This window comes from Mus musculus, chromosome 8 (genome assembly GCF_000001635.26).
Source record: "Mus musculus strain C57BL/6J chromosome 8, GRCm38.p6 C57BL/6J".
Lineage (NCBI taxonomy): Eukaryota > Metazoa > Chordata > Mammalia > Rodentia > Muridae > Mus > Mus musculus.
In genome coordinates, this window is record NC_000074.6 from 64,803,722 (window position 1) to 64,820,136 (window position 16,415).

Genomic DNA, 16,415 nt, shown 5'->3' on the forward strand with positions numbered 1-16,415 from the left:
ATACCTGTGTCTGGTAACTTTGGAATATGAGAAATCTTCTTTTCTCTTATAAAGATAGGTTCTTTTCCCTTTGGTGATACCTAGATCTAATCCAGGGTCTTGCACATTCTAGGCAAGAGTTCTACAATGAGATTATATATCCCCAGTCAATATTTTTTTCAATCTATAAAAATATCTTTATAGGGACTAGGGAAATGACTCAAAAGGGAAAACATTCACTGCACAAATATAAGGACCTGTTTGATCCCTAGCATCCATGGGAAAAGAAGAAAGGAAGGAGGGAGGGGGCAAGAAGAAAGGAAAAAAAGACCAACAGACAGACAGACCGAAAGGGTAAGTCATCTAGATGTGGGTATAGCATAATCTATGTTTAATTCCAGCACTAGAGAAGCAATACCAAAATGACCCCTGGGGCTCTCTGGTCAGTAAGCTCCAGGTTCAATGAGAAGCTCTGTCAGCTGCTAATAATTCTTGATGTGCAAGCATGAGGAACAGAGCTTAGACCCCAAGACCCAAGTAGGAAGACAGGAATGCCCCACATATTTCTCTATCACTAGCACTGAGAAGGGTGGGGCAGTGGATCGCTGGATCCCAGACCAAACAAAAAATGCAAGTTCCATGTTCAAGAAGAGACCACGCAAGGTAGAGAGTGATATACAAAGATATTCAATGCCTGCTTCTGGTCTATGTGTACACACACACACACACACACACACACACACACGATCTGAAGACAAATAAAGACACCAACCAACACTGACGACTGGCGCATACACAGACACAAAGTGTACATATACATGCGTACACGCACAAATAAAATAAAATCTCTATCTGCAGGATGGTGTAGAGCAAATTATTTTAGCTTTCTGAGCCTTTTTTTTAATTGCAAAATAGATTAATGCAAGTATTATGTAACAGTGAAACCATCAAATGAGATAAGCATCTACAATGTGTAGTACATTATTGAAGATATACCTGATTAAAATTTCTGCACTAATAATCACATATACACAATCATATAGTTTTTTTTTTTTTACAATTTTTTTATTTTTGAGATAGGATCTTACTATGCCCCTCCCCATTGGAAGCACAAATGTCATGCCAACAGATCACTAGTGAAACCAACCAGTAATGGTAAACATCAGGTGGGAGTGGGTATTGTTTAGGACCTGGTGACCTTTTTGGTATCTGGGGAGGCAGGCCGAAATTCCCTAGAATGCTTAGCCCAGACTCTTCCTCCCTGTTGAGCCTTGCACCCCTAGCACAGCTGCAGCCACTTCGTTCCATGCCCACCAGCTAGTTCATATTGTTACCATAATATGCCTTCCAGACATTGACACAGAAAAATTACTTGGCTCAGAGTAGGTCCGTGCTGACTACACACCCTCTTATATTCTGTATGTTGAGGTTTGTGAAGCTTACGAAATTCAACAACTAAAAGCTCCAGCAAGGACCAATCAGAATAAAGGTCAGTTAGAGCTGTTTTGTCTAGCTAGCCAAAATTGGTTGAGTCAGAGCTGACCACCCAGCAGCACTTCCTGCACCTGCACAAGTTCATTGTCGGTTTTGTTTGTTTGTTTGTTTGTTTGTTTTCCCTTATAAGCTAGCCCTGAGAAATGTTTGGGGCTTTAGCCTCAGCCCCCAAATTCTGAGCTTCAGCCCTGATCGTTAGTCTTAGGGTGCACATTCACTAAACCATCCCTGGATGACTGTGATTGGTGTTTATGTGGTTTGTGGGTGACTCCTGAACCCCAACACTTCTGAGATCATTATCTTTATTTTAGCTCCCAGTTAAACTCACATGTTGTTTATGGCCTGCTGACATCTATGATATCCTAATCAAAACCACATCAGAGTCTACACCTTTTAGCTATAGAGCCCACCTGCATGGTCACACTTTGTACAGGAGTTTCTAAGTCGATGTCACACCTTAAGCTTTTTTGTACACCTGGAACAGGAATGACTATTGCCTGGAATCTGTTTCCCATGTTGTACTGTGTTTTAACTATGCTGACAGTAAACTTCAAAGAGCATCAGACTCCCTGAAGTCTGATTCAAGCTGACGGAGTCAGTCTGACCAACATTTTTCCTTCTCATCTCTTCTTCTGATCACTGTCCACACTGACACCCGCAGGGTCCCCCTGACCTCTCAGAAGCCTTGAACTCATGACCCTCCCACTCAGCCTCCCTCGTGGAACAGGTCTGAACCTGTGAGTTGCACATCAGATATCTTGCATATCAGATATTTACATTACAATTCATAACAGTAACAAAATAATCTTATGGCGGGGGGTCCGCACTACATCAGGAACTGTATCGAAGGGTGCCAGCAGTAGGAAGGTTAAGGACTGCTGCACTAGTACAGTAGCCATGTATCCTATGTAGCCACAGGCATGCACCATGATGCCTGGCTTGCTGAGAGTTCTTAAAGCAGTGAGGAGGGAGCAAAGCCTCCACAGACCTTCTGAAAGTACACAAAAGTTCCCGCATGACCTCTGCACCTGCCCTTAGAAGCGTGGGAGCTCCAAGGTGTCTGTGACTCACAGATGTTTAAGAGCCGCCTAGCAGGCCGCAGGTTTGTTTTCTCTATTCCCTACATTTATAATATGAACTGTGCTAAAGAATGAATCTCCAAAACCAGACATGTGGTAGCACATTTCAGCTACTTAGAAGGAAGACAGAAACTAAAGAAAGATGTATTTCCCTTTTATTTCGCCTTAAGAACTCAAATAACTGTAAGTTTGTTTAGCTCAAATTATTCGCCAACTTTGAAATATATGAAACAAAACAGACAAACTAAAGTTTTAAAATATCTAACAAAAACAAAAAACCCACAGCAATACCAAGCGAGGGAAAAATCAAAATCAAGGAAACTTGAAATAGCTTTATTGCTTATGTAATACAGAAGAGATTCTTCCTTCTTTGGAGTGAAATCTTCAAATTACTCATTCCCTCACTCTGACTCAGTTAACAACCTTCACCTCAAATAGCTATCATAGTGCCTTAAGTGTGTGCAATAAGGAGACAGCGGGGAAGGGAACTCAAGCTAGAAGTCAGGAGAAACAGGGTAAGAAGAAGTCTTGCTCTGTCCCTGGCTGACTGGAAGCCAGCCGGCTCTCTCCTAAAGCACTGAGAGTCTTCAGTGAAGCTCCACACAATCCCAGAGACACCAGAAGAACACAGTGCTCAGATCAGTCTCACCAAGTAACACTTCCTCCATCAGTGTAGCCATCCTGAGGCCACCAGACACCCCCACTGCACTGGCCCTCTCCTTAGAACACACTGGACTGGGCAGACAAAAACAATCAAAACACGGTAAAGACAAGCTTGACACATGTTCATCTATAAAGCCTTATTCCAGAGTTCACTGAAAACTACTGGTTACAAAAAGGAGGCTTGCTTTTCTGAGTTGTATTTCCAAATGTCCTTCCGAAACACGGCCTTTTCAGTGGGCTCTGAGGGTTTTATAAACCAGCGGACCCCTACGATAAAGAGATGCCCTTCCCCTCTAAAGAAAAGCTTTCTGGAATGGAGCCAGGCCTCCCAGTGCAACTCCTAAGTGCTGTAGCACCTGAGCAATGCACTCAAAAGGCGAGCCACCGTGACAAGGGGCTCTCCTCAAAGTCCGCGACTAATGTATTAAGACTGGAATATGACAGTTATTAAAAGGGACCCTTAGAGGTGTCCTCACTCCTAGCAGGCAATGTTCCCACTGTAAGAACTGCTACAAACGACAGGAAGAACTAGACTCATGTTTAGACTCTCAGGCCTGTACATCTTTAGCAGTTTCCCTCCAGGTGGCCCTTATGTGTCAAGAGAAATCTGTAATCTATTTACTAGGCATAGAGTATAATGACATCATGCACATCTATAAAGAAAAAGCCCAACAACAACAACACAAGGTACTTTCTTACTGAAAACACCACCTTCAGAGCCCAACAACAGCTTAAGTATACAGAAGAGTCTAAAAGGAGATAACATATTATGATCTTCTCTCATTTCCTGACATAACACAGTCCTTCATACTAAAATGAGGACTCATGTGAGCTTTGGAGGGTGACTTAGCGGGTCAGGTGGAGGCTATGCAAACATAAAGACTTGGGCTCAAATCTCCAGAACCCATGTAAAGCCAGGTATAATAGTATGCTTTTGTAATCTCTGAGTCCCTACAGCAGAGACAGGAGACTCCCTAGAAATTTGTTGGCCAGTTAACCTTAGATAATGTTGAACCAAATGGAAGGCAAGAAATGATGCTCAAGGCTGTCCTCTGATCTCTATATGTTTACTATGGCATGTATGCTCCCCACACGCAGACAGATACATACATACATACATACATATATACATACACACACACAGACTGATAGATGATAGATACATAGATAGATAGATGATAGGTAGATAGATGATAGACAGACATATGATAGGTAGATAGATGATAGACAGACATATGATAGGTAGATAGATAGATAGATAGACAGACAGATAGATGAAAGACAGACATATGATAGATAGATAGATAGATAGATACATAGATAGATAGATAGATAGACAGACAGACATATGATAGATAGATAGATAGGCAGACAGACATATGATAGACAGATAGATAGACAGACAGACATGATAGATAGACAGACAGACATGATAGATAGATAGATAGATAGATAGATAGATAGATAGATAGATAGATAGATGATAGATAGATAGGTAGATAGATGATAGACAGACATATGATAGATAGATAGATAGATAGATAGATAGATAGATAGATAGATAGATAGATATAGACAGACAGACATATGATAGACAGATAGATAGACAGACAGACATATGATAGATAGATAGATAGATAGATAGATATAGATAGATGATAGATAGACAGACATATGATAGATAGATAGATAGATAGAGAGAGAGAGAGAGAGAAAGAGAGAGATAGATAGATAGATAGATAGATATGTTCAGTAAACATATGATCCAATTATTTTTAGTCACAACTCTAAAATTGTTGGTGGATTTTTCTACCCCATGAATTAAAAGTTCCAGCAAAGTTAAAAGGAGAGTGAAAAGGGCCCTCAGGAGGCTTAGCATCCTCCAGCTAACATTTCACAGTAAGCAGATAGCATGTGACATGCTACAACAGCAGTTCTTTAGTCTCCACTCGAACTTGAGGTAGCACATTTCAGCTTCGCAGAGGTGTAAAACATGAAACTCATATCTTATTTGTACAAGTAGAATTTAGAAGCTGTTTCTTAAGAGTTTGGTCCTAGGGGCTGAAGAGATGGCTTCAGTTAAGAATGCTTGCTTATTCTTCTGGAAAACAAAGCTTGGTTCTTTTTTTTTTTTTAGGTGTCTTTTTAAATTTATTTTTATTAGATATTTTCTTTATATACATTTCAAAAGCTATCCCGAAAGTTCCCTATACCCTCCCCCTGCCCTGCTCCCCTACCAACCCACTCCCAGTTCTTGGCCCTGGCATTCCCCTGTACTGGGGCATATAAAGTTTGCAAGACCAAGGGGCCTCTCTTCCCAGTGATGGCCAACTAGGCCATCTTCTGCTACATATGCAACTAGAGACACGAGCTCTAGGGGTACTGGTTAGTTCATATTGTTGTTCCACCTATAGGGTTTGCAGACCCCGTCAGCTCCTTGGGTGCTTTCTCTAGCTTCTCCATTGGGGGCCCTGTGTTCGTCTTATAGATGACTGTGAGCATCCACTTCTGTATTTGACAGGCACTGGCATAGCCTCATATGAGACAGCTATACCAGGGTCCCTTCAGCAAAATCTTGCTGGCATATGCAATTGTGTCTGGGTTTGGTGGCTGATTATGGGATGGATCTCCGGATAGGGTAGTCTCTGGATAGTCCATCCTTTCGTCTTAGCTCCAAACTTTGTCTCTGTAACTCCTTTTATAGGTATTTTGTTCCCTATTCTAAGGAGGAATGAAGTATCCACCTGTTGGTCTTCCCTCTTCTTGATTTTCTTGTGTTTTGCAAATTGTATCTTGGGTGTTCTATGTTTCTGGGCTAATATCTACTTATCAGTGAGTGCATATCTAATGACTTCTTTTGTGATTGGGTTACCTCACTCAGGATGATGCCCTCCAGGTCCATCCATTTGTCCAAGAATTTCATAAATTCATTGTTTTTAATAGCTGAGTAGTACTCCATTGAGTAAATGTACCACATTTTCTGTATCCATTCTTCTGTTGAGGGACATCTGGGTTCTTTCCAGCTTCTGGCTATTATAAATAAGGCTGCTATGAACATAGTAGAGTATGTGTTCTTATTACAAGTTGGAACTACTTCTGGGTATATGCCCAGGAGAGGAATTGCTGGATCTTCTGGTAGTATTATGTCCAATTTTCTGAGGAACCTCCAGACTGACTTCCAGAGTGGTTGTACAAGCTTGCAATCCCACTAGCAATGGAGGAGTGTTCCTCTTTCTCCACATCCATGCCAGCATCTGCTATCACCTGAATTTTTGATCTTAGCCATTCTGACTGGTGTGAGGTGGAATCTCAGGGTTGTTTTGATTTGCATTTTCCTGATGATTAAGGATGTTGAACATTTTTTCAGGTGCTTCTCAACCATTCAGTATTCCTCAGTTGAGAATTCTTTATTTAGCTCTGTACCCTATTTTTTTAATGGGGTTATTTGAATTTCTGGAGTCCAGCTTCTTGAGCTCTTTGTATATATTGGATATTAGTTCCCTATCTGATTTAGGATTGGTAATTCCCAATCTGTTGGTGGCCTTTTTGTCCCATTGATAGTGTCTTTCGCCTCACAGAAGCAAAGCTTGGTTCTTGACACCCGTGCTGAGTACCTCACAAGCACCTAGAAGTCCAGCTCCAGGGACCACAAGCACTCGAACATAAACTCGTGGCACAGCCTCACACTAACACTGATGATAAATCAAATCTTTTATGAAAAGGCTCTAAGTTCTCTTTGCTGCCCTTAAAACACAGTAACCCTTCTGAAAGGACTATAAATAAATACCATCATTTAAATGTTGACAGGACATCGCCACCCAGAATTAAAAGATGCATGCATTCTTTGTTCAACCAATTCCACATTCAGGAGTCCAGCCTGTACAACTCTTGCACACAAAGATTAAGATGCCCATTCACTGCAGCAATCCAGAAAATGGAGCGTTATGCATGCCCAGGACCATATGAGACACTACACAAAAGAACAAGCCATTCTCTTCAGTGAGGGGGAAAAAAAGCAAAGTTTCTGAACAAATATACAAAAAAAAAAAAAAAAAAACTCAAAATTTCAATTATGTGCACGCCTGTCCTGAGCTCATTTACTTGAATCAATGAATGGCTAATGAGCTGAAAGGACCTGTTTCAAAGAACAGCAGCTATCCTTCTCAGGAAGGAGAAGATGGATGGGGGAGGGGGATCACAGAGAAGGGCCTGCGCTAGTCTCTCTTCTGTTGCTGGGAAGAGACACCATGAGCATGCCAACTGTTATAGAAGAAAGCATTTAACTGGGGCTTGCGCACAGGTTCAGCAGTTTAGTCCATTATCTATCATCATGATGGGGATGACGTGAAGGCAGACACAGTGCTGGAGACGTAGCTGAGACCTACATCCTGATCCTCAGGCTGAGAGAATGCCACTGGGCCTGGCTTGGGGTTTTTGAGACCCCAAGGATACACTTCCTCCAACAAGGCCACACCTCCTAACCCTTCTAATCTTTTCAAACAGTTCCACCCACCTGAGACCAAGCATTCATCTACTTGAGCCTATGGGGAGGGACCATTCTCACTCAGCCAAGCAAAGGCTGGTTTAGGAAGAGACTTTCCTTTTTTTTGTTTGCCTGCAACATCCTTCTATGCCACCTAAAACATTTAAACGTTTATTTAACAAGGGTCTATAAAACATTTGTTCTCTACAGAAAATAAGATGCTACATCAAGTCCGAGCGGCCTCAAGTGTGGGCCCTTACCTGCACGTTCTCCTCTGTGACCTGAATCTCTGCCGTGTAAACGTAATCGACCAGCATCCTCAGGGTCCAGCCGTCCACCTCCTTTATTCGAACTCTCTTTGCTCGGCTCTCGCTCATCTCACCTGAAACACCGAAGAGTAAGATGAAGTCACAACAGGAGGCTGCTGCGGGAAGGCCCACACCAAGACAGGCTGATCCATCCTCCACCACTCAGTCAATCACATGGGCACCAGGATCCGCTGTTTCCAGGCCTCAGCCACTTCCCTAAGAGCTGCCTTGAGCAAACTATGAACTGTACTTCTGTTGGGCATCTGACCCTGAGGATAACATGGCAGGGATGAAGGTGCCCTGCGCCCAGCAGCAAGAACTGCAGCCGATGCTGTCCATGCTGAGCAGGGTCCCTTCACGAGTTCCTCTCTGGTTGGTTGCTTGTTTCAAAGACAGGGTTCTTCTGTGTAGCCCTGGCTCCCCTGGAACTCACTTGTTGACCGGGGCAGCCTCGATCTTAGAGATCTGCGTGTCTCTGCCTCTGTGCTGGGTTTAAAGGTGTATCTGGCTATGGTTTGATTTTTAACTTTTTTCAATGACTTTGTGTGTGTGTGCATGTGTATGTGTATGTGTGTGTGTGTGTGTGTGTGTGTGTGACCAGAACACAGGTCCTTTAGAAGAATCGCATGCAAAGCTTACTACTCTGCCATCTCTCCAACCCCCCTTTGTAGATTTAATCATATCTGTAAGAGTAACAACGCCATCACCATTAGCTGATGGCAAGGACCACGTGTTGAAAGGACTTTTATACTTAGCATCCTGCAAAGAGCACACAGTCACCTGCCCAGGGCCTGGCCAGACACAAGCGCTCTGGCTCTTAGTGAGAAGTCACAATTCTCACGGAGAAACACAGTAAAAAGCTAAGTACACAAACTGCTGAGGTTAATCAATGGCAGAGGGTTATTACAGAGATCATCTCTGTAAGCTCAGCTCTTACTTGCTATCTGCAGTCTCCTAATTCTCAAGTCATTTCAACATTTCAGGTAGTAAGAGGGGGCTAGAGGAATAGATCGGTTGTAGAGTGCTTCTCTGGCAAGTGTCCGACTCCAGCCTCAGCTACCAGTATTGAGAGAGAGACTGGACTTACACACAGACACACACACACACACACACACACACACACACACACACCCTCAGTTATAAACTAAAAGGCTATGCCCAGAAAGATCAACCCTAAGCAGAAAGGTTTCGTTCTAGAATTCACTAGGGTTTAGGGATAAACTCTGGAAAGCTTGGCAAGTTGTGCCACACCCTCTCCCTTTTACCCGAATCCTGCATCTCACCAAAACAACAGTGGAGCCCAGATTTCTGTCTCGGGCCTAGTATGGTTGTCCTTACTATGGTGTCTGTACCATAAACTATCAGAAGGCCTACAGGAATCCACAGTTTCACAAGATCCCTTTGCAAGAGAAGTCCTGAGTAGGGGTGGCGAGCCGGTGCTAATCACAGCAATGGACGCGTCACTGTGTGCTCCCCTGGAGGGGGCCTGACAAGAACTCAGGAAGAAGCTGTTCTCCTCAGGGCTGAACTATGTCAAACTGTGCCCTGTCGTTGCCCAAGGAGAAAACATCCATCTGCGGTACAGAAGAGGACGGTTTTCAAGAAGGAAGGAAGGAAGGAAATCCCATTGTTTCTGTGCTGCCATCTTTAAAAAGGATGACGAATAGGGAAAATCAAGTCACCTGCACATACAGTGCCTTCCCCTTTGTGCCCCTCCTCTCCCTGCCTCATGCATCTCTGGGGTTGATACAATCCGAAGGCCTTTAAATTGCCAAAGTTAAGGCACTCATTCCTATAGCTTGTGTGTGTGCGTGAGTGTGAGTGTGTGTGCATGTGTGCGTGTGTGCGTGGGGTGGGGTGGGGGCAACCTCCAGCATCATCCCTGGGTATCTTATGAATGTCATCATCTTTTAAACAAAGCATGTTGTTGGCCTGCAGCTCACCCATTAGTCTATCCTGGGTGGCCAGTACGCACCAGGAATCCACCTGCCTATGTCTTTCCAGTATTGAGACTGTAAGCATGTGTCACCAAGTGAGGTGGGTTTTTTTTTTATTATTATTAATTCTTGGAGAATTTCATACAATGTATTTTAATGTTTATTTTATTTATTTATTTATTTCTTTTATGAGTATTGATGTTTTGCCTGTAGGCAAGTCTTTGCACCAAGTGCATGCCTGATAATACTGGAGGCCAGCCAGGCAGTTGATTGTGAGCTACCATGTGGGTGCTGAGAATTGAACCAGTACAGCCAGTTAAGCACTGAACTGTCTCTCCAACCCACTGGATTATCTTCATGCCCCTCTTCCCCTTAACTGTTCCCAGATCTACCCTGACCTCCCTACTCCCAACTGTCTTTTTTTTCCTTTTTTTCTTAAATTTAATAACTCATGAATTCCAATTTGTACTATCCATAAACACACACTAGGGCATGATGGACCTATCAGGAGCCATGTCCATAGAAAACTGACTGTCTCTCCCTCAGAATCCATTGACTGTCCATAGCTTCTCAGTTAGGGGTGAGGGTTCATGAAGCCCTTCCCATTTCACGATAGGATGCTGATACAAGTGACTACAGAATCGGTGTGAATGAGAACTGCAGGTGTTCTTGAGTGCATCAGCTCAGTTTTGCTCTGGCCCTCCCAACCTCTTACTCTGACAGCCTACTCTTTGCTTTTGACCTGGGTAATGGGGCAAGCACTTTACCAATTAAGAAATCTTCCCATTGCCCTTCCAAATTAGATTTTAAATAAACACCTTACCTTGCTTCATCCACAGTGCCCCTAGAATTTGCAAAGTCCTTCAGAGCTTGGGGCAATATAATGTACCTAGTTCCCAGATTTCAGCATGAGTTGGTGTAGACAAAGCCTTAGGTAAAACCAAGTCTCTTAATTTATGTATATGATTGGGGAAAAAAATAGTCCTGCGCCAGGCAGTTTTATAAAGAGGCACTCTGCTAAATCATATCTTTTCCTTATATGTCATTTTTAAAAGATTATCTCTCCAGAAAATTCATCTACTTCCAACAAAGTCAACCTCAATTATATACTCCTCTTAAAATGACTTGATCTTTATTTCTTCATCTTAACTTACAAAAAAAAGTAGCAAAACCAAAAGCTTGCCACCAAATGCATTACTAGATTAAGAACTCCAACCATCAAAGCACAGGGAAGGAGAAGCAAGAGCTATTTATATCCAATCCTAGGTGTTCCACGGTATCTTAGTTACTGCCCTTTGCTATATTTATAGAGCATATGGTTAAACAGTATGGCTTTCTGAGATTTGTATTTGACAACGGATTTTTAAAAGCTATCACAGGCAGCCAAGATGGCTCATTGGTGAAATTGCTTGTGACGACCTGAGGTACATACCCAGGAACTGGCTCCTGACCTCACACACACTGCTTGCCACATTTGGGTCCATACTAATGAACTCTCAGGCCAAATACATTTACTGCTCTTACAGAGACCTGCCTTCAGTTCCTAGCTCTCACATGGTAGCTCACAACCATCTGTAACTCTGGCTCCAAAGAGTCCAGCATCCCCTGCTGGTCTCCTCCAGCACCAGGCATGCACGTGATAGATATACAGATGTGTGGGCAAGTACTCACTCAGAAAACAAATAGATCTTCACGGGCAGGGACACTATCTAATGATCCTGCGCAGCTCTTCCTATAGCACCTAGAACTTTCCACACTCTCAATGAACCAAGTTACATAAGATTAACTGAATTAAAATCTCCACACAGATGCCATGCTAAAGCCCTGAGGAATGGTCACCTTGTACTGTTCTCTTCCTTGTCCACCAGTCCATCATTCACAAAAGCCTGCAGAATGAACTAAGGCTTGATTACAATTCAACCTCTCACTCTCATCACTGTCTGACCATCTTTGGGAGACCTATGGAGCAATCCCCCCGTGTTTTTTCCCAATTGAATATACATGTGTCTGTTATTGGTATGTGCACACATAGAGGATTTTGGATTCCCTAGAGCTGGAGTTATTGGTAGTTGAGTGTCACCAAACCTAGATACTGAGAATCAAACTCAACAATCCTTCAATGCCTATTCTTTCTCAGGTGCTAACTTGACACACTGGATGACTATGGTCTAAATTGGTCCACTGCTCCTTGACCAAGTATACAAACCTTTCCATAGCCTGCCTCTAATTCACTGCCTAACCTCATATATGCTCCCTCTCACTCCCAGATATAAAATACACCAGTAGGAAACACTTTGTAGTTTTCCACACAGACTGAACTCTTACCTTGCTACCTGAGCTGAACTTTGTCCTATACTACACACCATATCCCTACTCCCCAGGCCAATCTCCACACACTCTTCAGGATTCTTCTAGAACCACTCCAGGATGCATTATCTGCTGGTGGACCAGAGCTGGACTGGGCTCTCACCCTCATGCATGTCCACTCTGTCATAATCAACTCTCTCCCTAGTTCTTCTGGGGTTCCTAATGGTGACAGCTTTCTTAGTCCTACACCCCACAATTCCTGATAGAAACCCAACACTGGTTGCATGAATTCATAACTAAATGAAAAATAAAAATCATAAAGGCTTAAAAGGAAGCATCTTTTTAACTTAGCATAATAGTGTTGTATTTGTCTAGATCATGGATGCTATTAAGGATTTCAGTCAACTGACACTTAGTGAGCATACACTCCACACTGCAAGCTGGGATACGTAAATTCACAGCAAATAGCACATCATCTACTTGTTTGTTTGTTTGCTTTTTTTTAAATTAAGTCATCCAAGTCTTAAAAGATCAAAGATGTTCCTATGGCTAAAACTGTCCCCATCGAGATCCTTCAATCCAGACTCCTGAGGCCATGCACCAACTGGTAACTTCATTTATCCATTCTGAATGAGATAAGTTAAAACTAAATGGGGGCTCAGAGGTTAAGGGCACCTAACTAGTTTTACAAAATGACTTGGGATTCAGTTCCCAGCACCCACATTGGCAGCTTACAACTGTCCATAATTCAGTTTCAGGGGACTGAATGCCCCATTCTACCATCCGTGGGTACTGTACTCATGCACAAACCCACACATAGATGTATATGTACACAAAACTAAAATGAAAATAAACCTACATGTGGGAAACTACCTTTCCTGGATGTGTGTAGCTACCTCCCTTCATCAAAACCTCTCATTATAACAAATGGAGACCATCCCAGAAAACCACAACAGGGCACAATGCAGAGCTCAATGAATCATGAGGGGCCCAGGCCCAGCAGATCCATGCACATCACAGCTCCTGCATCTATGGCTCAGAACACCATAGGAGAGCTAGAATACCAAGAGATGTGAAAAAGTCTCTCTTAGAAATGGCTGCGCAAATAATGCCAGAACAATGTAAATATCAATGAACATGTTAGTATGGAAGGGAAATTTCTGTGGGGTCCCATCCCTAGACAAAGAACTAAAGGCAACCAGTGACTACTGAGAGAGGGAGAGTTAGCCTCTCCCAGGAATGAGCCCCCTTTTGCAGTGGTCAACCCTGAGACCTGGGAGGGGTGGAAGGAGGGAAAGGAGGGGAAAAAGTGTGATGTAATTCTATTTCAATAAAAACATATTTTAAGAAATAAGCAGGGGGGGTAGGGGTTTGGGGGGGGTGGGCATGGGGGTCCTTTGGGATAGCATTGAAAATGTAAATGAGGAAAATACCTAATAATAAAAAAAAAAGAAATAAGCAAAAGGAAATCTAAAAAGAAAAAGGTGAACAAGTTTAACTCTATATAACCTAGTCCATTTAAAAAGCCCATTATTCTAAGTTCTTCTATTTTACTTATAATTGAGGGATACTTAAAAAAAAAAACAAAAACTTAACACCAAACCCTTGATTACACAGAGAACCTAAGAAATCAAAGACAGAAAACAAATTACTTACAGACTGGAAAATCATATTTAATTAATTTTGTCCCATGGCTTTTCAAGTTGTACTTGTCACTGACAATATTCATCATGGACGACTGGTGCTGATTAGTTTGGGCTATTTGTTGATGGTATGAGGCAAAGAGTCAGAGGAAGCAGGTTCCTAATGCAGCTCTCCGGGTGCAGCTCAGCTGTGCCTGGTACCTCCTTCTGACTACTTGGCCCAGCTCATTTTCTATCACTGGAAGCCTGGGGCCTCCTAACTCAGGCTGACTGCCTGCAGCATCCCATTTCACTTTCTTCACAGCAACCATGAATGGCCAGTGCTCCTCTCTAGCCCCTTCCGCACCTAGCCTCCTTTCCCCACCGGAAGACAAGAGCTCGCTCGTCAGCCTTGTCACTGCCATGGTCCTCGAAGCCTATAACATCCAACAAACGGAAGATGCTCAGTTTCTTGATGCAAGAAAGCAGGAACTTTAGTCAAATAGAGCCATGAATATAATTTTCAGCATTTACATTCTTTAATCCATCAACTAATAATCTGTTGGCTTTTTTATTTTTTTGCTACTTTATTTATTTATTTATTTATTTATTTATTTTTGGTTTTTCGAGACAGGGTTTCTCTGTGTAGCCCTGGCTGTCCTGGAACTCACTCTGTAGACCAGGCTGGCCTCGAACTCAGAAATCTACCTGCCTCTGCCTCTTGGGTGCTGGGATTAAAGGTGTGTGCCACCACGCCCAGGGCTACTGTATATTTGCTATGGCACAGAAAGTTATCAAAAAGTATTTACTCCCAAAAAAGTACATAGTACTCAGTACTTCTGGCTAGTGTTTAAGAATTTTACGTGTGGGGCTGAAGGGATGGCTCACTAGATAGCTACACTTGCTGTTTTCCAGAGGGCTTGAGTGCAAGTCCTAGAACCCAGCTTATAATTGCCTGTGACTTAGCTCTAGGTGTGTCTAACAGCTCTCACCTCTGACCTCCATGGTCATGTGCAAATACACACACACACACAATTAAAAACAAAAATAATACTTAAAAAGAATTTTAGCTGATACCACCAAATAAAACTAAATGAGTTTGTTAAGTAAAAGTGTTTTAAAGATTACGTTTTTAACAAACAGTCTAAAATTACAGGAACCCAATTTGCTATGTTCTTTCTCAAGTCATAGTTAACCACCTGCCCTGGCTCTAAATAGTCCCAGATTTCACAAGCCGGAAACCTGCAACTACAACATGGAATTATTTATCACCTCGTTCTCTATTCAATACTTGAAACTACATGGAGTAACAGAATTCTTTTTTACATCATAAAATTTGAATGGATTTTTTTCACCTACAGTTTATGGGATATTAAAATAAGGGGCTGGGCTGGAGAGTGGGCTGGGTGGTTAAAAGTGCTCACTGCTCCTGCACAGGACCAAATGCAGGTTCTAGGACCCTTGTCAGGCGGTTCACATCCACCTGTAACTCTAGCTCCAGGAGATGGAGCCTGCTCTTTGGGCTTTGCCAGTTCCTATACACATACCATGTACAGAAACCCACACAGGCTCACACACATAAATAAAATCAAAACTCAATAAATATAACTTTATCCCCTCAAGCATAACTTTACTATGGTGGCCGTGCTGTCTCAAACTCCTAGGCACAGGATTCCCTGTAGCTGGGACTAATGGCCCATTCCGCTGTGCACTGCTGGTAAAGCTAAGTTGTGACAACTACATTTTTGTTACTCTGTGGATCATAAAAAATGTTGCAAAGAAAATATCTATGAATCCTGGGCTACATGGTGTGTTCAAAGCCAGATTGTGCTATATGAAACAAAGTCTCCAAAAAAAAGCAAGGATGAGAGGGGAGAGGAAAGGGGAGTGGGGGAGGGGGACAGGGAAGAGAAAGGTGGAGGAAGGGGAGGAGAGAGGAAGGGGGCTATGAAAGTGGAAGGGGAGTTATTACAGAAGGCATGGGGAGTCAGGAGGAGGGGAGATAAGAGAAGGCATCAAAGAGTGCATATGGTCATGTATGTCACCTGTATATGTGAAATGTCTCAATGAGACAAGTTATTTTATAAAATTAATACATACTAAGAGGCTTTTAAGGAAAAAAAAAAAACCTGTAGCTGTCTAGCCTAAGATTTGCTCAATGTCCTATTCTTATACAAACACTATAACGAAATTTGGGTTGAGATGGCCATGATACTTGCTGCCAGCACTAACTGAGCAGTTTCTCTTGGTTTTTAGTTTATTTTTAACTTTTAAAAAATTATCTTTGAGAATCTCATACACAAGTACTGTATTTGCATCATTTCCCCTCCTACTCCAAACTCTCCGTTCTCCTGTTCCCCCATTCCTTCGCAAATTCAGACCACTTCTTTAATTACTGCAAACGAACTCACACACACAGGCGCGCACACAGAGGCACGCATGCTCACTCGAAAGTTTTGTTCTTTTAAGAACAAGATGCCCTGTATCCCAGGCTGGCCTGAAATTCACTAAGTACCTCTACCTTCCAGTTGCTGGGATTACAG

The 16,415-nt window shown here is 42.6% G+C and overlaps 1 protein-coding gene and 1 long non-coding RNA gene across 4 annotated transcripts in view; one reads left to right on the forward strand and one right to left on the reverse strand.

The window, feature by feature from the left end:
* Window positions 1-8,515, forward strand: part of Gm46040 — a 36,738-nt gene extending 28,223 nt beyond the window's left edge. The window contains exon 4 of the long non-coding RNA XR_003947556.1: window positions 7,909-8,515. This is a non-coding gene — a long non-coding RNA (predicted gene, 46040). The remainder of the gene's footprint in view (window positions 1-7,908) is intronic.
* Klhl2 (kelch-like 2, Mayven) overlaps window positions 1-16,415 on the reverse strand; it is a 110,497-nt gene that overhangs the window by 64,049 nt on the left and 30,033 nt on the right. For all 3 annotated transcript variants that reach the window (XM_017313011.1, NM_178633.3, XM_017313012.2), the window contains exon 4: window positions 7,959-8,080. In XM_017313011.1, coding sequence (XP_017168500.1) covers window positions 7,959-8,080 — 122 coding nt within the window. The remainder of the gene's footprint in view (window positions 1-7,958; window positions 8,081-16,415) is intronic.